The 26,986-nt window shown below is 40.0% G+C and overlaps 1 protein-coding gene across 4 annotated transcripts in view; it reads left to right on the top strand.

Moving 5' to 3' along the window:
- col27a1b (collagen, type XXVII, alpha 1b) overlaps window positions 1-26,712 on the top strand; it is a 97,382-nt gene extending 70,670 nt beyond the window's left edge. Inside the window, exons 27-61 of one of the 4 annotated variants that reach the window (XM_072664542.1) lie at window positions 23-76; window positions 1,631-1,684; window positions 6,450-6,503; window positions 7,985-8,029; window positions 8,438-8,482; window positions 8,614-8,667; window positions 9,185-9,238; window positions 10,979-11,032; window positions 12,346-12,399; window positions 12,482-12,535; window positions 12,647-12,754; window positions 13,123-13,176; window positions 13,294-13,401; window positions 13,504-13,557; window positions 13,990-14,043; window positions 14,738-14,794; window positions 14,883-14,936; window positions 15,035-15,088; window positions 15,176-15,229; window positions 15,654-15,707; window positions 15,827-15,934; window positions 16,033-16,140; window positions 16,861-16,968; window positions 17,183-17,236; window positions 18,750-18,812; window positions 18,907-18,960; window positions 19,288-19,323; window positions 19,804-19,821; window positions 19,912-19,947; window positions 20,323-20,349; window positions 20,518-20,583; window positions 20,709-20,877; window positions 21,067-21,176; window positions 21,497-21,715; window positions 23,707-26,712. In XM_072664542.1, coding sequence (XP_072520643.1) covers window positions 23-76; window positions 1,631-1,684; window positions 6,450-6,503; window positions 7,985-8,029; window positions 8,438-8,482; window positions 8,614-8,667; window positions 9,185-9,238; window positions 10,979-11,032; window positions 12,346-12,399; window positions 12,482-12,535; window positions 12,647-12,754; window positions 13,123-13,176; window positions 13,294-13,401; window positions 13,504-13,557; window positions 13,990-14,043; window positions 14,738-14,794; window positions 14,883-14,936; window positions 15,035-15,088; window positions 15,176-15,229; window positions 15,654-15,707; window positions 15,827-15,934; window positions 16,033-16,140; window positions 16,861-16,968; window positions 17,183-17,236; window positions 18,750-18,812; window positions 18,907-18,960; window positions 19,288-19,323; window positions 19,804-19,821; window positions 19,912-19,947; window positions 20,323-20,349; window positions 20,518-20,583; window positions 20,709-20,877; window positions 21,067-21,176; window positions 21,497-21,715; window positions 23,707-23,853 — 2,496 coding nt within the window. In that variant the 3' untranslated portion in view covers window positions 23,854-26,712. Of the gene's footprint in view, window positions 1-22; window positions 77-1,630; window positions 1,685-6,449; window positions 6,504-7,984; window positions 8,030-8,437; window positions 8,483-8,613; window positions 8,668-9,184; window positions 9,239-10,978; window positions 11,033-12,345; window positions 12,400-12,481; window positions 12,536-12,646; window positions 12,755-13,122; window positions 13,177-13,293; window positions 13,402-13,503; window positions 13,558-13,989; window positions 14,044-14,737; window positions 14,795-14,882; window positions 14,937-15,034; window positions 15,089-15,175; window positions 15,230-15,653; window positions 15,708-15,826; window positions 15,935-16,032; window positions 16,141-16,860; window positions 16,969-17,182; window positions 17,237-18,749; window positions 18,813-18,889; window positions 18,961-19,287; window positions 19,324-19,803; window positions 19,822-19,911; window positions 19,948-20,322; window positions 20,350-20,517; window positions 20,584-20,708; window positions 20,878-21,066; window positions 21,177-21,496; window positions 21,716-23,706 lie in introns of those variants that run through there. The other 3 variants (XM_072664543.1, XM_072664545.1, XM_072664544.1) reach the window with 3 other exon arrangements.
- The last annotated feature ends 274 nt before the right edge of the window (window positions 26,713-26,986 follow it).

Genomic DNA, 26,986 nt, shown 5'->3' with positions numbered 1-26,986 from the left:
TTCTTATGAATGTTGATGTTAGGGACACCCAGGAACACCGGGTGATAGAGGAGAACCTGGACCACAAGGAATACCTGTAAGTTCTACAGATTTAAACAAATGATTATTATAATTATTATTAATAATTATATATGTCTTTAAATGTAGTCATTTGGTAGGCATAAATGTAGTCAACTCCAAACACAATTATGTCTGTAACACACATGTATGGAGTACTATGCATTTATTGTTCTTTTTGGTTAATGCTGGGATTACACAGAAATTACACAGCCTTACTCTGGTTTCCATATTCTCCCAGCTGATGATAAGCAGAGAAAAAAAACAGATTTGCGTGATTAGATGTGGAAAAGGAATTAATTCCAAATGGTTTGACCAGGTTATAGAGAGTGAAACACAAACCTGGCCACTGATTCAGTAATAGTCAGCTATTTTAAACGCAGCTGTCATCTGTCATTTGTGGGTAGTCAGTAGTTACCGCTACCGACTACACTGTTCCTGCTTAGTAGTTCAGCAGTTTGTGCTTGAAAGTGTATTCTTTTCCCAGCCATTTTCAGTGGAACAGTTTCCATGTACACTATAAAGGGGGATAAGGACTAGTTGGCAGGGAGCATGTTCATTTACTGGAGCTGGTGTCTATGGAGCAAGCCTATGCAGCCTAACCAAGTTGCAACAGGTTAGCTGTTAGCAGGCTGTTTCTTTCAACACCTTCAGATGCTAAGTGCTTAAGCTGCCCTACACACATCCGTGAATTTCATTGTAGGCACTGAGGTAGCTGAAGTGATAAGAATGCCAGGATGTGAGGCATTTCTAGTTCTTGTGAAAAGAGGCTATAATTTTACAAAACATTACATTTCAGTGATACCAGTAAGTACGTGGGAACACATCTGCCCATTATATTGATAATCTGTTGATTGGGCTCTAGTTATCAAACAGTATACTGGGCTAGTAAAGCTAGCATATATTAACGAAGTCACTGAAGTTTCCATAAGTATCTCACGTACAGTACAGCAAAATCTTTTCCCAATGACTTGGTCATCTGCTCTCTATCCTGCTAGGTAAACCAAGGCAGAAGTCTCCATAAGGGTCGAGTCTGTCTCATTTAATTCAACAATTAAAGGCACATTCTAGCTCTGGACAGCTCTGTTTACTTCTATTAGGGATCAAAGACTGCCGAGTTCACACTGGAGGACCTGGCTCATGGCCTGCTGCACATACCTCAGCTCATACTGACAACAGCTGACAGCTCTGAACGGTAGTGCGATAGCTGGGCTTTTTAAATCAAAACGGCAGACACCTTTGCCGAAGCCCCTCCGCCCCTTCGCTGTTTTACACTTCCCTGCTTGAGCTGTCCAAAAGGTTGACATCAAGCTGGCCCTGACAGGAAATGCCTTTTGGAGGCGCTCCGGGGGAGCTTCAGTGGAGGGCAGCGAGTGCAGCATGGCCGAGCATAAACATAAACACAGGCCTTTGAAGGACAGGGCTTTCGCTCTGCAGCTTTAATCAGGTCAAGCGATGTTTGTGAGTGTGCCAGAGGGACCCTTGCTGGGCCTAGCTGCTGTGTTCTTAAGACAAGCTTCTCTTGACGCCTGCCTCACTGTGCCATTTCTCCTTTCTCTTTTTGCTTCTCCAGGGGCCTCCCGGTTCGAGAGGACTTAGTGGCAACAGAGGACCCAAAGGAAGGAGGGTGAGAACTATAGATTAATAGCACTTTTCTTTTACGCAGCCTTTAATAACATCTAACTGATGCATTCTTTAAAAAAATTGTTAAATGGTTATCTAGGAATCAGAAGTGGTTCTACTGTGTCATCTCTCCACAGAAGACTTTTAAGCACTTTTATTTGTAAGGTTTTTAGTTGAAATGTTTGCAAAAGTGAACTTAAACTGTATTCTTAATTGTTTAAAACTTAATACAAAAAAAAAATTATTAATTCACCAATCTCTTCCTAAGAATTTTCTGCAAAAATAAACAAAACGTCTACGTCAGATTCATGATGTGTTTTTAAAACGTTCACAGCTCTGCTTTTTAATGATGGATCCCACTGTCCTCAAATCCTAAATAAGAAAATACTGGTGAATATCAGAACCTTCGTAAAACTGCATAAGTGGATTCTATGTGGTAAATAAGTCCCAATGTTCTTATCTCAGCACTAAGCCGCACTCTTAAAAACAAAGGTGCCAAAATGGTGCTTTGTGTTGTGTCATAGAAGAAACCTTTTTTGATATTTTTGTCTTGTTTGACAAAAATCGGCGTCTGTTAAACGTTACGTTAGATTTTTCACAGAATTGGACTAGATATTTGTGATCAGATCTCTAATAAAAAACATTCTAGTTTGTCATTTTAAGATTGTATGCTTGCGAAATGCACACAAGATACATGCACATTAAAATGTTTAAAGTTGTTCAGTAAACAAAGGGGGATCAAGTCTTGGTCCAGGATCTGAAGAGTTTGTCCAGGATCTGGGCAAATACTTTAAATCAAGCAAAACATTACTAATTTTAATGTTGAATGTTTTAAAATTACCCTTGGAGAAGACATAGGCCACATTTGGAGATGTTCTGTGGAGTTGAGATATTCCAGCTGAGTTATTCTGTTGTCCTTGGATTCACTTTATTTCTCAAGTTCTTACAGAAATAGGCTAGTGGTTGAAGCACTCGCAGTGTTCTCTGCTTGTTTAGCATTGAGTAAACAGTATAAATCATTTTGGGGTTTGATTTTCTTTGACTCTGTGTCCTGACTGGTCTGACTGTTGTATCTCTGATCTCATTACCACAGAAATTGGTCTAAAGCACTTCAATAACTGTTAGAATTTATCATTTTTCACACTACGTCACCGGCAATGATATGATATACAGTGCAATAAGCACATAAAAGAAATCTACACTTGTAAGCATCATCACCTTAATTGTACTTTGCTGTTAAAAAATGCAGCCAAACGCATTGCCAGGCCATTCATAGACAACTGAAAGAAATTACCTCCAGATGCTGTAGAGATTCCTTAGAGGTAAAACAGCACAATCGCGTTAAACAAGACAATACCACCAACAAGGATCTGCACAGAATCAGTACGAGCAACAACAGTTGAGGGCAGAGAAAGGGCAGGCTGTATGGAGGTGATGTTATCTGATGGTGTAAAACTGAAGGTCCAAAGGAGCAGCTTTAGAACTGGTGTATCTCTCATATGTTACCTATTTAGCTTTAGTGACCTGTTGGCAGTGACGCAAGCGTGTAAACATCTGCATTTTTGAAAGGAACATGGTATCTTCAACTAGGATCAGAAAGGGATAATGGAGTAAAGTACATGTAATAAAGAACCTGAATTATGTGAATTCTGTTTTTACAATAACATGATGTATTACCACTATCAGAACAAAACCATACATTACCAAAACAGTACAAAATACAAAGAATTGTGAATGTGGTGAATTATTTATTACAGCGTGCATTAGCCTACTCCTTTGAGTGTTTCTGTGACATATTTTTCTTACCAACCATAATTCAAGAGCAAAGACGAGACAAGAGTGTAGTTTGCTACATAATTTTGCAGACATGGGCAAAAACAGCAAAAAAAAAAAAAAATCAAAAACACAAGCGTCTGGAAGAAAAGCAGCTCAAACACAGTTAAATATTAAATTACAGTTTCATGTTCCATTGTAAAATAGTTCCACACTGCAGACTCTAAACTGTTCTGTTACTTTCTGAGGCTACTGCTGTAGGCTTAAACTAAAATGTGTGATCCATTAAAATACGCCTGCATTGGCCCTTGTCCCAATTCACTAGTCATAGTGTCGTCATGTGGAATTGGAGCTTTTTGTGTGCTAAAGTGTTTTTGTTTTTACCTCTGTGTGAAAGAAGCTCCATGCTGCCTTTGTTGTTGGTTGTGCACTGTGATAGTTGCCTTGTGCACAGATTCAGAACCCAATTCAGATTGGTAATCATTTTTTACTGATTGGTTTAATTAGAGTAACAAAAAAAGGTGCCACTATTACACACCTCATTAAAATATGCATTCTTTCATATTTTAATTGGTCTATTCATGTTGTGTTTCACACAATGCAAATTTAAAAACTGCAAAAATGCACCTGCAAGTTTTTGATCTGAGTGTCATAATATCGTCAAATCACATTTCTATGCATGCCGGTTTGATCATGTAAGCTTTATGGTAATGCATTTTTTATACAAATTGAACACAGCTATACAGAGGTCCTTCTATACCACAGGTTCCCATCATCCACCTTTCCTCCTTCCACAAAAGGCAATAGTCAGTTCATGAATGAAAATCACTCGAGCTAAAACAGGGAAGTCCTTTAGCATTCACATGGTGTGGAAGTGAGGCTGAACAACCGCTACCTTTGCTGCCAGACATGCGGGTTAGATGCAAGTATATCTCATCTCTTTCCAAGAGCGATGGTGAGGCTGCTCATTTCCCATGAACCCCAGGCTCAAAGAGAGTCTGTCTCAGCTTGTCATGGGGATTTGTGCTCCATCCTTTAATTGTGTGCCCCTAAAGCCAGCGTTGTCTTTAAAGGACTACTCCACGTACTCCAAACTAATCTTTGTCTGCCGCATCTGCAGCATATGGTCGGTTACCACAGACAGTAATTTCAACGTGTTCCTCTGTACTTAGAGAATCCATTGCCTGTGAACACACTTATAATCCACGCAATTGGACAGTTGATGAATTCCATCAGTAAATGTTTATGGGAAAAATGTACTTTTGTGAAAAGCTTGTGAATTCTTACAAACAAACGACATTCTGGTGTTTTAAATTAAGCAGTATAATTCTTTTAGTGATGGGACTAGTTTTCCAGATGGAATAGTTTATTTTTATGTTGCCAACATGGTGGTATGGAGAGAGTTTAATAGTATTCTGATTGGTTTCCAAGGTTATTGGAAAACCTTAGGGAATAAAAGAGGCTCAGAGATTTAGTATGTGAAAATTGAACTCTTTGGCAACAATTTAGCAAAGGTGTGCTGAATTTCATGAAAAGAACATCTTACCAACTGTGAAACATACCAACAAATCCTTGATGCCAATGTCAAACCATCTGTGAAAAGTCAAAAGTTTTCTAAAGTTACCATTTTACTCTTTTGCTTCATTCATTGATTTAACCTGTCAATGCTATTCTGTCATACCTTTCTCATACTAACACCTGTACTGGTTTAAGTCCAGAAAGTAATCCTCCCCAGTTTCTGTTTCAACTGCCTGGACAGCTTTGGTTATTTCAAACCAGCAGGAGAGCTGTAAATGTATTTGGAATAAAAACCTGTGGAGGTCTTTTGAGTTTTTGCCACCTCTAGCGAGTTTTGACTGAATGGGGTTTTAATGCATGGAAATGCATAGGAATTGCTGTCTGTGGTGATCAGCTGTACTGTAGATGACTATGCAAGTTTTTTCTGTGATACAGATATGGCAGACTGAGATTGGACAGGACAGGACAGTCTTTTTCTGGAATTTTGCCAATTTTCATAGTACAGTCCCCCCCCCATCATTGGAGGTCTTTCTGACATTCATTATACTACAAATGCATGACTGACCCACTCACAGCACTTTGAGAATCACGCTAGCTTTAGTGTTTTTCATTTCTTTATAGAACATTTATTGGAGCTGTCACTTACGCAACTGGAAACGATTCCTTTTAGAACTGAGAGCTCTCTTTCCAAATTCAAAGAGATTTTTAAAGAAACCCCCCCTCCTTTTCATGAGTGGTGTGCTGAGTCTTGGCCCGATTTGGATCAGTGCAAATGTTGTGATTGGCCCCCTGAAAGGTCAGAGGTCCGCCCCTGACGTTAGATCACAGAGAACCACAGAGAACAGAGGCGGCAGTGTGCACCGAGCCACAGAACCTAGAGCCTTCAGGAGAGCACCACATTGCTGTTCTTCTGCAGGAACCACAGTGGCTGCAGACATAATAATGTCTCCATTCATCACTCTTTCCACCTCCCAGAGCAAGGCAGTTCCTCAGAGTCGTGAGAAATTGCCTAGCCTGTGTGTCGGTTTCATAACGCTTATGAATCACTACAATGGAAATATGATGGCAACTGTCCACTGCAACCAAACTTCCATGATGTCAAAAAGCTTAATGTTTCACAGTTCTTGAAACTTACATTTGTCCCATATGTGTTGTTTCTGGGTGCTTGGACAGGCAACATAGTCGTTTCAGGAACACAAATGCTGTGTAATGCTGTGTGTGCCTAGGCGTGTCGAGCTGTGACAGATAGCCATAACAACACTAAGTATTCCTCTAAATAATTATGTCCACCAGTTCCAATAGGAGTAGAGAGCAGTGCCTCGTTTTTCTTGACCCAGTGCCCTCAGTAACCTTGAATTGCTCACAGTCCCTTCATATTTGCACAAAGTGAGCCCTCTGCTGTTCACCTAATTATTTGCTCAGCCTTTTCCCCCTCTCTCTCTCCTTTCACAACTACCCTTCCACCCATTCTCTCACAGGGGGCAAGGGGGCCTGATGGACCAACTGGGGAGAAAGGGTCAGCGGGAAGCCAGGTAAACAATTGCTCTATGTGAAAATCCAGTCACTTTTTAAAACAAAGTGTTCATAAACGTCATTGTTTTGCATTTTGAACTGTAAATTAAAGCAAAGTTGAAACTTGGTTTTACAGTCTAATGTTGAATGTCAAAAATGACACGTAAAACACAACATAAATATTAATAACCAGTTACTGTATACTATAGAAAATACCTTCTAAATTTTGAGAGAAGGGCCACACCCCGAACTCCTCCTCCGCCCTATAAATATCCATCTTTGTGACAAACAACTTCACACCTACATCCACCCCATCTCCTCTCTTCTTCTCCAAGCTCACCTCAACTGGGAGGGGCTTGGCGTCCTGCGCTCCTACCTTGAAGCCACCTCAAACTTCAGCCCAGTAGTCTTTTGACTTCTGCTTCCTGTAACAGCCTTCCAGAATGTGGTTCCTGCTAGCTTTTACATTAAAGACCTGAATGTCAGAGCACTGAGCTTTTAACTCACCAGGCTAGTTTGGTGTCTATTCCATGTCCAATATGTATTCTTATACACCAGGGGTGTCCAGTCCAATCCATAAAGGACTGGTGTGGCTGCTGTGTGGTTTTCATTCCAGCCAAGCAGAAGCACGTCTGTTTAAAGACTGACCAGTTGATTGAACAGGTGATTAGATGTAATTGATTGGAATCAAGTGTGTTGCTGGTTGTTTAGAATGAAAACCTGCAGCCACACAGGCTTTTTGTTGGACAAGATTGGACACCCCTCTTATACACTACATGGACAAAAGTATTGGGATACCTGCCCACTCATTGTTTCTTTTGAAAGTGAAGTGTTACTGAAGTGTTTCTCCTTCTTTTGTTGGAGTTACCGTATCCAGGGTTGGCTTTGTATTAGATTTTGGAGCATTGCTGTAAGGATTTGCTTGCAGTCAGCCCAAAGAGCGTTAATGAGGTCAGGAGGTTGGACGATCACCACTCCACCTCATCCCCAACTCCCTAACACATCCCCAAATTATTGGATGGAGTACCGTCATTCTAGAGTTCCACAGCTCAATGTTGGGGGGGGCATTATGCCCCTTTTGCAAATGCCTGGCATTAGGCACGGTGCCAGTATGTTCATGTTTATCTGCTTCAGAGCCCCAGTCTAAAATATCTCAAAAGTTGCATATTAGTAAAATGTTTTAAACTGGAAATATTGATATGTTTTCTGATTGTTATGTGAGGGTTTCGTAATTGAGTATTTTGTGCTGTACATAAGGAACACATCAGGGCACTCTCAGAGCTGTTTTTGTTACTTCTTGAGGCTGCAACCCAAGCACTGAAAGCCACTCAGGAAAGCCTGAGATTTTGTTTATAGTCCTCAGTTATGAATTATCATCAATTAAAGTTGAGAAATCTATTTGTCACTGAAACTGCAGCTCTGACAGTGATGGCTTTGCTAAAAGCAACTGAAAGCTGATGAAGGACATTGACTGTTTGTAAAATCTCTCCTCATTCTGCAGGGTCCGGATGGTCCGCCAGGAAAATCGGGTTTTCCAGGGCCGATGGTATGACACATTTTTGATCGGACTTTTGTTTGTTGTGTTGATTCGCTGGTACCACTTTTTCTTAGTAAACTATTCAAACTGATCTGATTAAAGCTGCAGATGGTTTTAGGAACCAGAGTCACCTAAGGAGACTGCTGCCTGTTAGGCCTTGGGGGGCTGCCAAGGTTTTGCGGCAAACATTAGCATTTCCTTTGTTTTGTCCAAATACACTATTTTGCCCTGATAGAATATTTATGCTCCCAGGCTCAAAGATAGACAATGAGAGACATTATTGAGAAGAAGTAGTGTATTAGCAAGCAAGGTAGCGATGTTAATACTGTTGTTGCTTGCTTCTCCTTTGCAATACAAACAGAATCCTTAACTAAATCCGGTGTGTGTGTGTGTGTGTGTGTGTGTGTCTTGATCCAGGGAAAGATCGGTGAAACAGGGGAATCAGGAGCGCGTGGATTTCCAGTGAGTAACTAACTGTAGAAGCATGAATGTAGGCTTAGAATTGTATTAGCTACTGAAATGCATGAATGCTTACGTTGATAAATCCATAAATCCTTCAAGGGTGTTTTTTTATTGTTTGTTTTTTTTACCAGGGTATTCAAGGACCCTCTGGCCCACCAGGAGCAAAAGGAATCCCAGGAGAGCCGGTAAGTTCCTTGCAGAATTTGTTTGAAATGCAAAAAAATAAAAAGTTATTAAAATAGTTTAATAGTCTGTATAGTGGCTTAAACAAATGTTTCTAGAAAAAGACTAGAATGTTTATGGACACAGCTTCTGATGAATGCATCAGATACTTTAAGTTGCGCCCAATAGAATAGGACTCTGTGGAGCAGATACACATGAACCTATTGGCACTATGCCTAATGCCAGGCGTGGGCCAGAGAGGTATAAAGCCCCTAAGCATCGAGCTGTTGAGCAGTGGAACTGGAATGATGGTGCTCCATCCTCTACGTTTAGGAAAGAGAGATGAGGTGGGGTGGTGATCATGCAACATCCTGACCTCACTAATGCTCTTGTCACAGAATGCAATCAGATCTTCACAGCAATGCACAGCAAATTTTCCTTGGACAGTAGAAACAGTTTCTGAAGCAGGATAAACTCTTTTTTTAAATTATATTTATAAGATATTAAATTATTTTTTCCCATATGTTGGCTTGTTTACAGGGACCTTCAGGGCCACCAGGAACAATGGGTCCCCTGGGAGAGATTGGTTTGAAGGTATTGTTCATTTGATTTTGATTATACTGTTAAAACCAGAGGTGTCTTTATGGCCTGGGAGTCGCAAGTTCAAATCCCGAGCCATGGCACATTACCATCAGCAGCTGGAGTCTGAGAGATCACAAATAGCCCTGCTCTCTCCCCTCATCACTCTTAAGCAATGTTGGCTGGCACAGGTATTTGTTAGCTAGTGCGGATTCAAAGCTTCATCGGCAGCAGTTCGTAAACAGGGGGTGGCTGACTTTACCCTCCTAGCTAGTGCAAGGGGGAGTTACGAACGGGTGGGTTAATTTGTCAGTACAAATTAAAAGACAAATAGGAAAATTTGACCTAGAAAAAAAACAGGTGTCAAACATACAGTCCAATGTTCAAATATTTTAAGAATCTGTTTTCCATATGGGACATTTTTTACTGAGTTCAGACACTTAGAAAGACACTAAGAAATCTTACGACTTTTAATTGTCACTAAGTAAATGATATGGCCAACTCCCGTATTGTGATTTCTGAAACTGACTGGCAAGAAAGGTGCAGTAGAGAAAGTAACAGGAGACTAGAAGGATTCATGGTCATGACAGCACAAATGTCCTGTATGGAAATGTACCTAGTTTGGTCCTGTAAAGCAGCAATTCCCCTGATGGAGTGCACCCTGAGAACCCTCTGAGCCAGACCAGTTGTTACCACCATCCAGTTGGATAAGCACTGGGATGAGACGAGGGATGAGACTCTGCCAGGAGTAACCCAAGACACAAAAGGCTGATTCTCAGTTCTCAGTCCGCTCTGTGTAAGGCACAGACCAGAAATGAGTATGAACAACAGCCAGTCAAACTTAAAAGCAAAAAACAATCAAAATCTCCATTTCAGGCAGGATTGAGGTGGATTGAGTTTTTACCCCAACAGTGGCACCAATGCAATTCTGATTTAGCAAGAGCCTTAACTTGTTGATCCAGTTAATGTTTTTACTGCAGTGCGCAAACTAATAATTATACACTTGGTGACACTTTTACAATATATTTCTTACAGCTGCCTCAATAAGACAGGACTTGTTGATGTTCTTCAGTGAGGTTTTCTTTTTAAAAGAAAAGTGGACCCAGTGTAAGGGTTTCCAATACAATTGGTCTGGCCCCTTTGACAATGAACTGTGTCTACCACCCCGGTTTTAAACCTTTGGTTTGGAATCAGAATCACTTAGTAGACCAAGCCCACTTGATGTCACAGGAATCTGTCTTTGTGGAATTGTTATTTAGCTCCTGAAAGTGTGTCTTAAAATACTGCTTGGATACAAGTAATATTTTAACAGAGTAATATTTTACATAGTGGGGCGTTGAAGTTTTCATACAATACCAGTAAACTGCTTATATACTGCAGTACAACACAAATGTTCTGAGCAACTACACTTGTCCTTTTAATGACCTTCTTATGCACTCAAAGAATTCAAAGTCTCAAATTAACCATTAATGTTGTTTGTATAGAAGAGTCATTCAACAAAAAAACCTTCTTAATCTTAGTGTACAATGGCATACTTTCAGACAGGTCTAGAAACTGTACCACAGGCCTTGCTAATTAGAATAATATACCTGATTAAAAAAAGATGACATGCAGGCTTTTGGCCAACCCTCCTTCTGCTTCCAATTACCTGCTCAATACTCCCACACAGCGGTGGCGATGGAGTGGAAGGCTTTCAGATGTGACCAAGGTTTAAGGGGTTACCCTCTTAATGCTGTTTCCTGCTCTCTACGTCAGGGCCCACCAGGAAAGGTCGGAGAATGGGGCTTACCAGGTGAACCTGGAGAGAAGGTGAGCCATCTGCTTGCATTTTGCCATTCAGAGGGCTGATTAGTCATGCGGACCTCCATGTATATAATACAGAATACCATATAGGCTTTATTGGTTGTCTAACAGAGATGAGGAGAATTATCATTGGTTGTTTCAGCATTGTGATGATGTAAAAATTGACACTGACTTCTGTCCTGAATCTAATGATCCGTTTATAGAGGTGTTTTAATTGTACAAATACTGAGGTGACCAAATGACTGACTGATTATGCCTCATTCACAAATGCATTCCTTTTAAGCGAGTTGGACAAGATTTACAAAACATTGGAAAAAATTCTATTCAGCTTAATAAGAAATTAAGCAAATCAGAAAATGACATGGTTTTGACATATTGTGTAAATTTAAGCTCTATTTCAGCTGGGTAGGTTTTATCACAGGAAGTCAGGTATTGTATGTTTGTATGTAATTGGACTTGCCAGTTCATACAAGATACAAGAATGTAATTTCCCCAAATTACTCCAAATGTATCAGATTTTAATGAAACAGGTTTAAACTAAAGTAACATTCTGAGCTGAAAAAACAGCAAAAGGAAAATAAAGTGAGCTCATTCATTTTGCCAAATACCACCCAAGAAGACAGGGATTGAAAAGTACTTTAAGATTCTGTATTTTCATTTTCATTCTAACTAGTCCATCATTAGAAGTGTAGATTACAGTAGTGTTGTATTTAACTTAAGGACAAAGAAACTATGCATAGTTGAGCTCTTTTGTGCTTAGTGTCTTAAGAAAGATTTTTTTTTAGATGTTGTTTATGATAACTTAAAAAAAAGCAGCATATAAAGCTACATTACAAGTTTATTTATGTAGGCCACATAAGGAACCAATGAAGAAAATGAATATGAAAATTTATTAACACGGCCTTGTGCCACAAAAAGAAGTGTCATTGTGTATGAGCAGCTCTTGTTATGGTCGATTTGAATAGAAATTAAAGAAGGTAATTTGCTCTGAAAATTAAACTTAGCAGATATGCAAAAACTACAAATACAACAGATTTGTACTGAATTAAAAACATGGATGTTAATCGCTCAAATTACCTCTCTAGGTGAAATAAAATGGCTTATGTTAGTGTAATTAACATAAGCCATGTAAATGTCACTGTTGTTTCCAACCAGCTATTTTTCAATTAATCACAGTCCAGATTGGCAACACAGCATTTTAAAGCAGAAACTCAACGTTATTTAGTGACTGAATTTTCATTCTTAATGTTTAATTGAATTTGTGTTCAGTGGTAAAACATTTAAGGATGACCAAATGATCAGTTGTAAACATCTTCTAGGGAGCTGTTGGGCCTCCTGGGAACATCGGTGAACCTGGCCTGATTGGAGCAAGAGTAAGTCATTTGATTATGAATAACAAGGTCTTTGCTCACCTGTCGATGCCATCTATGATATTTAGTATGCTTCTTATTTCAGGGTGAGCCTGGGCTTGATGGAGAAGCTGGACCGAATGGACCCGACGGTGCCAAGGTCAGAAAAAGTCACTCATCACACCAGCATGTGTTCAGAATAACCTCGACCGCAAGGTTGCTCCTCACACTGGCATATTTCACAATGAATCTGAATTGTCATTCCATGCAGGGTGAAAAGGGGGATATAGGAGTCGAGGGTGAGCAAGGAGAGAAGGGGGAGATAGGACTGAAAGGAAAGGAAGGGCCCCCTGGAGATCCTGGCCTAGTTGGCGTCAGAGTGAGTCCTTTTCTCTGATGTTATTATAATCTGTATTTGAAGGGACCCAGCTTTTTAAATCAACTGAGTTTAGCACTAAAGATGTTATGCAGTATTTAAAACTGCAGCGTTTTAATCAGTCATTATTCATAAGACCTATTACTCAATGTTTTATACAGTATGTATTTATTTATTATTTATGTATTAATATTATGTTATATGTAATATAATGTAATATTGTAATGTAATATTATATTATTACCAGTTTTATTATTACCACAAATATAGTGAACATGTAGTTTTGAGGAACATTAGCATGGACCTAAATACAGATTTATTTATATACATTTTAATATGTGTGTAATATGTGGATTTTTACTTTATTTCAGGGTCCCGAAGGCAAACCTGGAAAAACTGGAGACAGGGGCAAGCTAGGAGAGAAGGTAGGCTCATATTTTTAGATATATTACATTGGCACAGTATACATATTATTTTTTTATTAAATACTACTAAATAATAATTTGTCTGCAAATTATTTGAAGTCTTTTGTTTTGTTCCAGGGTAGCAAGGGTCACCAGGGTCACCTCGGTGTGACTGGACTAGTTGGCGAACAGGGACCTGTGGGTTTCCCTGGGCCAAAGGGAAACAGAGGAACAATCGGATTTGTGGTAACTTCCACACTTCACTGCCTGATTTACAAGCAGAAAAATACAGCAGCTCCATTTTTCTAACTTAACTGAACCATGTTTTCATGGTATGTTGGTTTTTAGGGTGCACCTGGAAAAATGGGATTGCAAGGAGACCCAGGACTGTCTGGATATGAAGTATGTGTCATAAATAATAGGAACTTATATATATTCATATACAAAAATGATTGTAACAGCAAATATGCTCATATGAGGCTCATATGGGTGGCACATGAGCATGGGCTCTGAGTGGGTTTGTACATGTTATTACTAGGACCCAGTTGGGCTTCCCAAGCAGGCCCTGTTTTAACAGTCCACCTTAATCTCACATGGGTCCTATCTAGGCCCCAATGTTCAATGTACAACCCAGATGGGGCCTATGCCTAACCCCTTGTGGTCTCATCACCCATGGTGGTGGGCATTCATATGTGGGGCAAACATTCAAGCCATTGACAAAACTTTCTAGTTCCCAATTGGGCCCTACATGGACATGTTATCTGGGATAATGTTTGATTTTTGAATCTAAGAACATACTATTATGCCTTACCTATTTCTCTTATTTAATTATAGGGTCACCAAGGACCTCAGGGTCCAATTGGGCCCCCAGGACCAAAAGGTGCAAAGGTACATTTAAACCATGGACTGTCTGTTCACTTCACTTATTGCATAAATGTTTAAATACACTCTGAGCTAAAGAGCTTTATACAGTACTAAAAAGGGATGTCTTCGCCATTTTTGGAGCTATAACCAACTATATTTAGGTTACCCTTGTATATGAAGAACCATTTAACCAGACAAGAACCATTTAAGCATCCAGATGGTTCTTTGAGTTTTACAGACCCATAGCCTTTCTTAGGGAACCCTTGAAGAGCATTTTAGGAGTGCATTTAAATTAAAAGATCAGTATTATTAGTAGACTGATGAATATTGTATGAAAATGTGTTTCTTATAAAATGTAACAGATGCTTCTATTAGCACATTATGTAATGCTGATTGGATGTATTGTATAACTGGCCACAAGCTTCACATATGAGAAGAAACCACACTGCTCCAATAAGCTCATTCTAGCTGAAATAAGTTTATACACGTTATTAACAAGTCCTTGCCTGGCCTCTTTAATTAAGGCCATATTCCATCACATTATGCCTGTTTTACAATGTCATTGTTGCTGCATTGTCCTTCAGCTTTGTCTGAGGAATCATTAAGCTATCCCGCTTCCAGGTTTAATTTTGTCATTTTCTGTGCCATAATAATTGGTGTTATTTTAGTAACTTTTATCTGATGCTGGAATTTAAAAACAAATAAATTTTTTCTGCAGGGTGAGCAGGGAGATGATGGGAAGTTTGAAGGTCCTGCTGGTCCTCCAGGTGACATCGTGAGTCAGTCTGCTCGGTTTTGTTTTTGTTGTTGTTTATGATGATGATCTAGTGGTAGTAATGTATTGTGTTTCCATTTGGACTCAGGGGCCTGTTGGGCATAGAGGAGACAGAGGAGAACCAGGTGACCCCGGCTACCCAGTAAGCAAAGCATGCTGGCCTTACAAAATAAGTGTTTGAAGTGTGTATTACCTTTGAGCTTTCATGGATTTCATGGATTTTTTTGTTTTGTATTTTAGGGTCAGCCTGGTGTAGACGGACAAAGAGGAAAAGCTGGAGCTCCAGGACTCCCTGTAAGTGCCTCTGCATTAGATATATCCATAATCATAGCACCTTCTGCTTCGTCACATGTATTTCTCATAATAGTGGTATTGTCACAGGGCAGTCCCGGTCCAAGAGGCATCCAAGGGCCTAAAGGATCCAAAGGCGATCAAGTAAGAATTTAAGCAATTAAGCCCAAGCTTTTCATTGGTTTGCTTTAAGCTTTATTTTTGACTTGTCTAATGTCTTCTTACCATATTCAGGGTTTGTGTAACTGTTTCAACTGCATGACTGTGACTGTGCTGTCAAACAAAACCTGGTGTCTCAAAAATGGCACACACCCTCTTAGCCATCAATGTAAAGATTCTATTCAAGTTTTGGGGGGATTTCAATCGATTAATTCATCATTACCTTTTCACACAATGTAATTCAAAGTTGCCAGAATCCAGTTGTCAAGAAGTGAAAAACAGGAATTTTTCACTGGAGGAATTGTTCACTAATGGAGAAACAATTAGTGGTCTTAAAAAGCATTTTATTTCTTATTTCATTTATTATCTAATTCAATTATTTATTCATTTATTTCCTTTAAATTATCAGGGTCCAAAGGGCAAAAGGGGCACTCAGGGAGAATCTGGCAGCCGAGGGACCTCTGTAAGTGCCTGTAATCTGATTTCTACTGTAAAACAACAGCTTTTGCAGGACATGCCTGCTTTCAAATGGCTACAAATATGATGACAGAACACCCCAAAAAAATTTTCCTGTGTCTCTAGGGCCTGGTTGGTCTTTTGGGTCCCAGAGGAGTCGTTGGCCGAGAGGGACCTGAGGGCATGCCTGGCATGGATGGACCTCCTGGAAAAGATGGGCCCAAAGGAATGCCAGTAAGAAAGCTGATGTTGTCTCATTTGCACCTTGTTAGGCCTGGTTCTTAAACATTCCTGTTAGCAGCTCTGCATCTCTTCTTGTGCCATTGTGTTAGGGGGAGCAGGGAAGCGATGGAGAAATTGGCTTACCTGGAAACTCAGGTCCACATGGCCAAACTGGACCACCAGGCTTACGAGGCAGTCAAGGATCCTTTGGACCAAAGGTACTTAATTACAGTGATATCCACTCTTTTCACTACTCATTACAAAACTATTTGTTTTTTTACTTCACTCAAAACATATAACATGAATGTAGATAACCCTATGTTTAAACAAAGACAAGGATGGGTTACCCTTAGTTATGACATTAGGGATAATTCCCATAATGGGAATGGCAGTCACTGAAGGCATGTAAACCCTTTTTGGCAGTACCTTGAGTGGCCACCCTTTCTACTTTTCTCTATTAATAACATGATGCCATACTGATTTTCCAATTATGTGATATGTAATGAACATGAATTAACAAAGTTAAGAAAAAAAAACAAGATTTGTAGTTTATTTAATAAATTAATAGGAATATAAGCCACACATCACTGATAAAAAAAACCTTACTAATTTAAATTGCGCTCTGAAGGAGATTCTCACTCTGTGGAAAGTTTCTGGTTTAAAAAACAGTGTTAACAGCATATAAGTATTTTCTACATATGCTGCATGAACATACACTCCTTTGGCTTCAGATTTAGACAGTGAAAACAATATGCAACCAGTCAGTTTTAACTGTAGCCTGTAGAAAGAGGCAACAGATTGTGATTATGGAGGGATGGTTTTAGTCAAGTATGAAATTTAGGATGTCCTCTATCAGGGAAGAGCACTGTCAACACATACAGATGTTCTATGTTCACATCAGGATGCATTAAGGCTCTTCCTCCATGTGTTTTGTACAGGGTGAAAGGGGTCTTTCAGGAGAGACTGGACCCCTAGGCAAGCGTGGAGTCCCTGGAGGCATGGGCAGCCAAGGGAAGCAGGGCGACCCTGGCGTTAAAGGCCAATCTGTAAGTATTATCACTTTACCATCTCTTTATTTACTAGACTGGGGTCCAGTACCACCCTATACCATTAAGGATCCCTGGGCAAGATTCCTAACGCTACATACGACCTACACCTGTAACATGATTACATTGTAAATTACTCTACATAAGAGTGTCAGACAATTTTGTCTGATAACAGTTTTTAGTTTCAGGATAATTAATTTTCTCCTTTAATCAGGGTGATCCTGGTGAGCAGGGATTCCCTGGAATTTTTGGAATGTTTGGACCTAAGGTGAGTCTTTATGCAAACATATGTGTGCACTTTGTGCAACAATAATCAATTATGGGTCAAATTCCACAGTCCACAGCCACCTAACTATACATTACAAATTGGGCCATTACAGCTTTACTTAGCATTACTGTCCTCTATTGAGAAATATTTCGCAAACCATTTTAAACGCTTTTCTGATGGTTACTCTCATTTAATTAATTTTAGATTTCGCAGTTCCCATTCATGTGACCCAATTGGTCACAAAAAACACCAGAAAAGCCTTATGAAAGTCAGGCTCCAGATTGATTTTGGGATCATTTAAATTGTCACCTGTTTTTACTCAAATATATTAAATGGTCTTTTAGCGTAGAGAATTAGTATCTGACAGGGCCAGCATGGTGCATTGAAGACACAGATGAAGCTGAGCAAACAGTTTTTCACATGGGCATGGTGCACCTGCACCCAATTAATCAGACGAACACTGTGGTGACAATTTAATTCATTGCATAGCAGAGTTATGAATGATCTGCCACTAGTTTATTTTAAGTGTTTATATTACAGAAACATATGGTTTACTACTGTGTATAATTTAGTTAAACTGACAATTCACCCAAACACTGAGAATGCCTAGCAACAAATAAAAGGACATTTATGACCTTATGCTAACTGCTAATGTTAATGAACTTTTGTTCATTATTAGACACATTTAACATTAAGTTGAACCTTTCAAAATGTTATGCAGTAGTAAATACAGCAATGAACAAAATTGGTAAGTACATTAGAATATGCAGTATTATTTGATCATAATTGTGATTGTAAGACTATTAATGTTCTTATGTCTTTTCTCATGTGTGATCTCTTTCCTTTCTTATTTAACCTAACACACACAATGGTGTTGATCAGCAGTATACTATCTTTATTGTTCCTAAACACTATATGTACAAAGGTATCGAGGCACTCCCTTTAATGAGCAAGTTTTGCTACTTTACAGTGCATCCATTACTGGCACGGGCATTTACTTGCACATGCACAGCTTGTCTAATCACCATAAAAAAGCATTGTCAATATAGCAGGATGCTCTGGAGCTGCCATGTATGAGTCTGAAGTCACCATGCCTAATGCCAGACCGAAGGGTATAAAGCCCCTCAGCACCAGGCTTAAGTTTGAGTGGCATTTTTATATTGAGTGGCATCTATAACTAATCATCCATTGTAAGTACCTGACTTCATTAATGCTCGCATGGCAGGATGCCATCAAATTCTCACAGCAGTGTTTCAAAATCTAATGTGTAAGGCTTTTGCAGAAATGTATAATACTGTAGCAAAGGGAAAACAAACTCCCTATTGTTACCTTTAATTTCAAGAGCAACTCTAGAGAAGCAGGTGTCTCCAAACCTTTGTACATTATAGGGAATTTATGTGTATGCTTGACTATTGTTGCTCCATTTGCTGCTGTTCTTTTTCACTATTCAATTGACAGCTAAATAAAGAAATTACACTACTCAATAATAATAATAATAACTGAATGTTTCTAGGGTCCACCTGGTGATATTGGGCCTGCTGGTATCCAGGGACCCAAAGGACCCCAGGGCTTGATGGTAAGTACCACTTTGAGCACAGTTGTTACAGATCTTATAGAAACAGCCCAAAACTGATGGATCAGCAACTACTGTAGGCGTTTCTTTTTTTCAGGGAAGGGAAGGGACCATTGGACCAGTCGGGATCATTGGCCCCAGTGGCTATCCAGTACGTGCTGCATAGTCTCTGTCCTAACCATCTGTATTTCTGAAGCATTTTGTCATAGTAACGCAAAAAAAAAAAAAAAAATTGCTGTTATTCACATTTTAACATAATTTGAATGTCAGCTGGTCCTTATATTGTTTCAAGATGCCATGATGAATAGACCAATAGAAATGCTCCAAAACTTCCATAAAATGAGGTTTTTCCTTGATGCATCACAAGTCTGCATATTGGAGATGCAAGGTTTTTGTAAGACAGCAGCGATTTAGGCAACCTCTTATCTGTGGCCTTTGATTTGTAACAAATAATCTGAGATAATCCTGTCTGTATCAGGGACCACAGGGGGACAAAGGAAGTCGAGGCGAAACGGTGAGTAACTGATTCTTGGGTGCTTTCCTGTATGTGCAGGTGTGTTCTTGTTTTGCAATATGTGAAGATAGATTTCAAGCTCTGTACTCATGCAGTCAGTTTGCCCTTATCTTTACCTTTTTTTCTATCTGATCAAGATTTGATTCAACTTTTGATTGTGTGGGTTACAGTGTGGTGATTATACAGAGCTGTAATTAGATGTTAAACAGCTTGGGGTTGGCTCAGATAAAGAAGGTTCTCAAATTGAATGCTGACTAATAACAAGCCTAAGCCTTCATTTATATAAAGAAAAAGACTTCAGAAAGCCCAGTCATTTGAGTGTGTGTGACTACATAGCACAAGGACTAAATGAGATGTACAAAGATGCACCAGAGTTGTAAAATGTTGACTTCAAGCTTGCATCTTTGATACTGTTGTAGTAATTGCACCCTTAAAATGCTGTGCATTGTAGTTTTATTTTTATTTCTACTTTTTGAATAGGGTGTACCAGGACCAAGGGTAAGTATAAATGTTGTTACTTCTTTACAGCTAGTAAAGATTAGTGACAATATAAAACCCTAAATAAATACTGTTTGTGTTCTTTTTTAGGGACCTCCAGGTCCTCGAGGACCACAGGGACTCCCTGTAAGTAATTTTTGGAGTTGATACACACATTACTAAACAAAGATTTTAGGCACTTAAGCACATTATTTAAAACTAAATATTTTGGCATTAAGCAGAAGTTTCTACTTATTAAATATTTTAGACTAGAACAAATGCAGATGAACATAAATACAGTAAAAAGTAAAAAATTGCTCATTTTGAATTTAATTGGATGTAGTGGTGCTTTACCAATGTAAAAATTCTTTACACTCACTTCTCTTTAGCTAAAATGGCTCTTTATGGATCAGAAAATGCTTGAAGAACCATTTCTCTTTGTAGCGCCTTTCTTTTAAGAGTGTATTTTTATGTGAAGAACAATGAGGCACTGCAGTGTATTCTGTTCTTATTGATTTCTAGGGCCCCCCTGGTGTTCCACTGTCACTTGTAAGTACTTCCATCCCATATTCTAAAACCGTAAGCTTTGGCGACATCCTTGTAATGTAGACCAAGAACCTTCTGGCCCTGGTCCAGTGTGTTAAAGGAAATGTGTCATAATTGGTAGGGTAAGCAAAGATAACTATTATATCATGCACTGTCCTCATTCTGATTTAGAAAACTGAAGAGCTTGGTGCTGCTTTTCAAGTTATAATTGATTCATACTCTGCACTGAGGTCTGAGGTTAGTGCTTTACTAAAGATAAAATGGAATAAATGAGTTCAAATTAAACTGCATCCAAGATGTTTAACATATGTACATATAAGGAAAACTTTTCCTCTACTGTTTGTTTCTCTCCCTCTGTTCAGGCATACTCAGACATGGACCTCCCCATGCTGGACCAGGGAACAGAGATCTTTAAGACCCTTCACTACCTCAGTAACCTGATCTACAGCATCAAGAACCCGCTAGGAACCCAGGAGAATCCAGCCAGGATGTGCAGGGACCTGCTGGATTGTGAGCAGAGAATGAACGATGGTGAGTAAAACATCTGCATTTACATCAGTACTGGTGGATAAGTTATGCCATAATTGTGTAGTTACCTTTTGAAGAAAAAAAAAACTTGTTTCAAATAATGCCATTACATTTATATTCAGGTATGAATTCTATGGTTATCTGTTCTTTATAATTGACTATCTAATGCACTGTAATCCCTTATGTTGACAGGCACTTACTGGATTGACCCAAACTTGGGCTGCTCATCTGACACAATAGAGGTGACCTGCAATTTCAACGGAGGAGGCCAGACCTGCCTGAGGCCGCTCACCGTGTCCAAGGTTAACAGACGTTACGGTTAAATGAATCGTAGCCCTTTTTGTTTTCTTAATGCTGTTCTCTAATTCCTTGAGTGAAGGAAGCTTATTATGAATTGAATATTTATTTAACAGTTAATAAATCTATACAGATATTAGAAAATAAATAGTTTTGGTTCCAAAATGTAATGGCTAGGTCACAGTCGAAAATGTAAATACCTAATGTTTACACGCATCACAAGACTTCAGATTCTGTTTTAGTGTGGCAAATTAAATAATCCTTGGTTGTTGTGGTTGCCGAGCAATATAACTGAACGCTGTTCATGAACAACACTTTGCTGTAGTTGGAGATGGGTGTGGGTCTAATCCAGATGAACTTCATCCACCTGCTGAGCTCAGAGGCTGTACAGCTCATCACCATCCACTGCCTAAACGTACCTGTGTGGGCCACAGCAGCTTCTAGACCTCCATCCGCCAAAAGTGTACGCTTTAAAACCTGGAATGGACAGATGATTCAGGCTGGAGGACTCATCCAGCCTGACCTGCTGAAGGATGAATGCTGGGTAAGTGCAGAACATGGAAGTTGGTGACGTTACTTTGTTTCTTTGGAAACTGAACTTCAACCGTGATCAGAAGGTCGCCGGTTCAAACACCAGCGAGAGCACAATTGGCCTACCCCCCCCCCCCCCCCCCCCCAATATGTATAGCAATATTTTAATATGCAGACAAAATGCACAAACAGTTTAAAATATGCTCTGCACTCCATTCAACTTTCTAATGAAATGTGCAGTTAGTCAAGTGTTTACCCAGGGCCCCGGGTGGTCCAGCAGGCTAAGGCGCTGCCACTGTGATCAGAAGGTCGCCGGTTCAAACACCAGCGAGAGCACAATTGGCCTAGCCCCCCCCCCACCCCAATATGTATAGCAATATTTTAATATGCAGACAAAATGCACAAACAGTTTAAAATGTGCTCTGCACTCCATTCAACTTTCTAATGAAATGTGCAGTTAGTCAAACGTCCACACAGGGCCCCGGGTGGTCCAGCAGGCTAAGGCGCTGCCACCGTGATCAGAAGGTCGCCGGTTCAAACACCAGCGAGAGCACAATTGGCCTACCCCCCCCCCCCCCCAATATGTATAGCAATATTTTAATATGCAGACAAAATGCACAAACAGTTTAAAATATGCTCTGCACTCCATTCAACTTTCTAATGAAATGTGCAGTTAGTCAAACGTCCACACAGGGCCCCGGGTGGTCCAGCAGGCTAAGGCGCTGCCACCGTGATCAGAAGGTCGCCGGTTCAAACACCAGCGAGAGCACAATTGGCCTACCCCCCCCCCCCCAATATGTATAGCAATATTTTAATATGCAGACAAAATGCACAAACAGTTTAAAATATGCTCTGCACTCCATTCAACTTTCTAATGAAATGTGCAGTTAGTCAAGTGTTTACCCAGGGCCACAGGTGGTCCAGCAGGCTAAGGCGCTGACACTGTGATCAGAAGGTCGCAGGTTCAAACACCAGCGAGAGCACAATTGGTCTAGCTCCCCCCCACCCCAATATGTATAGCAATATTTTAATATGCAGACAAAATGCACAAACAGTTTAAAATATGCTCTGCACTCCATTCAACTTTCTAATGAAATGTGCAGTTAGTCAAGTGTTTACCCAGGGCCCCGGGTGGTCCAGCAGGCTAAGGCGCTGCTACTGTGATCAGAAGGTCGCCGGTTCAAACACCAGCGAGAGCACAATTGGTCTAGCTTCCCCCCACCCCAATATGTATAGCAATATTTTAATATGCAGACAAAATGCACAAACAGTTTAAAATATGCTCTGCAGTCCATTCAACTTTCTAATGAAATGTGCAGTTAGTCAAGTGTTTACCCAGGGCCCCGGGTGGTCCAGCAGGCTAAGGCGCTGCCACCATGATCAGAGGGTCGCCGGTTCAAACACCAGTTGTGCTGCTAGCCATCAGCAGCTGAGGCCCAGAGAGAGCACAGCTCTCCAGGGGGGGTAGATGGCACTCTCCCCCCCCATATCGCTTCGTTACGGCCATCAAAAAAAATAATAAATCACTGATGTTTAATATAATAAAAAAAAAAAAAATCACTGGTGGTGGGTGTGGTGGTGGGTGTGGTGGTGGGTGTGGTTTGGGTACATGGGTGTGGTGGTGGTTTGGGTACATGGGTGGTGGTTTGGGTACATGGGTGGTGGTTTGGGTACATGGGTGGTGGTTGGTGTGGTTTGGGTAATTATCTGGGTTAGTTTGGGAAGTAGAAAAGCTAATTAAATAACATTCTTGACTAAAATCTACTTGTTCCTGTCGCTCGTTTTCTTCAATACATAGAAGAATCCATGTAGAATTGTCTCCCTACTGACTTGTGTTTAGTAGTATTTTAACTTAGAGGTATCTTCGATCTTTTTTTTAGTCTATTCAAACTAGCTAAGGTTATTCTTGAGTAAATAGGAAAACACTTTTCTGCATAAGACCATCTGCTAAATTCCATAAATGTAAATGTAAATGAACTTACAAGCCGCTCCAACTTTTCTCAGATGACTGATGGGCGGTGGCATCAGACCCAGTTCCAGTTTGTGACCCAGGACCCCAACTTGCTACCCATAGTGGACGTGCTTAACCTGCCCAGCACTAAACCTGGGTCTAACTACCACCTGGAGGTGGGGCCTGTGTGCTTCTTATAGAGCGCAGAGGAGGAGGAGGAGGCTGTGAATCCCTTTTACTCTGCAGAAAGAAAGAGAGAGAGACTGTGAAAGAGCAACATGGAGGACTATGGCCTAGCCTTCTCTGCTCCAGTTTAGACTGCAAACTCAAAACATGGGGAAGATGAGATGAGATCTAGCATTCCTGGAGAAAACAGGACTTCTCACACCAGCGGCTCTGTGGACAAAAAGCTCTTTTTCTTTTCTCTTTGCTTTCCAGCCTGAGACTCAGAGAAACTTTGAGCACTCGTCTCAGACTGTCAGAAGAGTTAATTTATTCACACAGTTGCTCTTTCACCTGCGGCTTTGCACGAAAGCCCTGTTTCCTATTGCAAACAGGTGAAGAAAAAGGAAGCTACACATGTATTTGCATTTACAGTACTTTTGTATCATTTTGTTACACATATGTATTTATACATGTATGTATATTTTCTGTAAAGTGCAATAGAAGACATTTTGTTGTATAAAGATAAATCCTATATTTGGCTGTTATAGGGAATCAAGGTTTACTGTCACTTTTCAGGTTTGGTGGCTGAGTCAGTAAGTGCGTTTTGTTTAAGTTGTGCAAGAGAGTGTGTGCGTGTCTCATTTTGACGATTCCAGCTGGACATTTGCTAAAGGATAGTCCAGGAATCATTGTGCATAAACACATTCATACACACCCCAATGCATAACTAGTCAGGTTCCGTTCACAATTCCGGAGGTGGATTCGTGCTTGAAAGTGTCATTAAATGTCTACCTCCAATCTTGTGCGTTTATGGTGCTTTAGGAAAATCAGCTTCAAACAAATACATACGTATGTGTCCTGTGGTTGGATTGAATCCATCAAGTGTCTATAAATGAAATGCCTTTTGTACTTTTAAAAGGGAATATTTTTGTATAAACAGAAAAAAAGAAAAATAAGTGTCCTTTTTATACAGCCATATTTTCACAAACATTATATGTGCTTCATCTGTACAACTCTGAATTCTAAGCTGACACCTTTGACAGGACAAACTAAGCTACAGTGTTCCTCATTGAAGCAAGCCGTTTAAATCCTGGTGCTACCAAACACAGGCTGCGTCCCACTTGAATAATACGCAATAACACTAGGAGTATTTATACTAATCTTAATCGTGCGGGTTTGGCAGGATAGCACACATTAATGCACTAACCTGCTTTGTGCTAACAAGAAGTGGAGATCTGCAAGTTCTCCAGTCGCCGTTGGCTGCAGTTGCCTCATTATTCGCCATGTTTGCTTCTAGATCTGTCCAATCATAAGATAATAATAATAATAATAAATTAGTCACACAGTGGGGAAATTCACATCATGATCAAACACAGACTAGTTCTGAGTATGGGTCTTAGATATTTAAGTATACTCGACTTTTATCTAAACTACATACCTTATACTCAAGCACTAGGCAGCATTAGTAATTAGTATGCAATTGGGACGCGCCCAAAGTCCACGTAAGTGAAAGTTACCATCCAGTCCCGTGAGCCTTGTCTGACTGCACACGTGCCCTTTTGCCCTTGAGAAAGTGTACAGCGTGATGTTAAAAAAAAAAAAAAAATTACGCCATAAAAATGTATTTACACAGTTTTCCACTTACTCCACATTATTTACAGTTATTATTATTTATGACTTTTCCCTTTGAACAACTATAGTAATCTAGTGTTTATAAATAGCCCAAAAATATACACCACACTAAAGATTACACAGAACATCACTACCTGATTTACCACTCATATCATCTACATTTTGGGTCTGGCAAAGAAATCGGGGCTTCAGTGGACGAGCTTGTCCAAAGGAAGACCCCAATATGCCAGTTTGGTGGCTAATATTTAGGTTCAGTTCAGTATGTTCAGAGCACACAGAGGCTCTGTAAGGCTCACTTGTGGTAGTAAGCAATTGCATTTGTATCATATCGTTAATTTAACTTTACATTAACGTCCAAATTTTGTCAACAGTCCCTCAAGTCTTATATATATATATATATATAGCTAGGTAGGTTACCTGCTCACACACCTCTCTTTAATAAGGTGTTTCATACGGTTAGGTATGGTTTAGGGCCCAGTATAACTTGCCGTGACCTATAAAAATGACCCAGGCTTCACTGTGTAGCTGAAAACCAGGTCCAGCTCTAATAGACAACATGTGCTTGAGCAGGTTGAGAGAAGTGTGTGGGCATGTGTTCACAAAATGATGTGGGTGTCAAGCGGCGTCTAGCGTTAGTTAGCACTAGCTAGCAACTTTAGCTTCGTAGCTCCTACACTAGCACTACACTGAAGAAGCATGTCTTGGCTGTTAGACTAGGTGTGGATTAAGTGGAAAACTTTGTAGCGACACTTTTGTCCGCTGAAGCATTGTGTGCGACATACACTCACCTTTCTGTGTGGCTCTTTCTCTTCGTACACAAGGGCATTGCAATTCCCACTACGAGCGGAAGCTGCAGCTGCAGCCGCGGCCCTGATTACTAGTAGCGCAATTGAACGACGTTCAGTGCGACTGGCTCTCCTTCCTCCATCAACTCTGACCAGCTTACAGATACAGTAAACATTGTGAAGGTGCTTTTTGTGTGTTACATTTTAGCTTTCATAAAGAGTTTGTTTTTTGCGGTTTCGTATAGGATAATTGAAGTGTACCGTACTGTGAGTGTGTTACATCCCATAATTCCCCCAAATCATGCAGTCTGTCTGTATCTGTCATGTTCTGCTTTTCTTTGGAACTTGTTCAAGTCAAAATACCTCACATTATACTTCACACAGTAAGGAAATGTTTGTGTTTCTCCTATGCAACATTAATTTGTTAACAAAAGGTTGAAATCTCTCAAAACGGTGGAGGCCTGTACCATCCCAAATGTTTCTCGGCCGTTTCACCGTCTTCATTTTCCTCTGAATAAACAGCTGGGTGTTCATTAAGCCTCAGAGCCTTTGGTTGAATTAAATATTGATTGTTTTAGTTGACAGGCCGCTAAAGTTGGGCTTTTTTTAGTCCTGATTTTGAATATATTTAGTTACTGAGATCAAAAGCTGTATTCAGTGTTTTCAACTACGCATCCAGCAGATGGCGCTGCTGCATCAGGTTCAGAATATGCGCACTGCAGTTATTCCTTAATTCCTGGGTAGGACTTAA

This window comes from Salminus brasiliensis, chromosome 20 (genome assembly GCF_030463535.1).
Source record: "Salminus brasiliensis chromosome 20, fSalBra1.hap2, whole genome shotgun sequence".
Classification (NCBI taxonomy): Eukaryota; Metazoa; Chordata; class Actinopteri; order Characiformes; family Bryconidae; genus Salminus; species Salminus brasiliensis.
The sequence above is the reverse complement of the archived record's forward strand: the minus strand, read 5'-3'. Positions and strand labels throughout refer to the sequence as shown.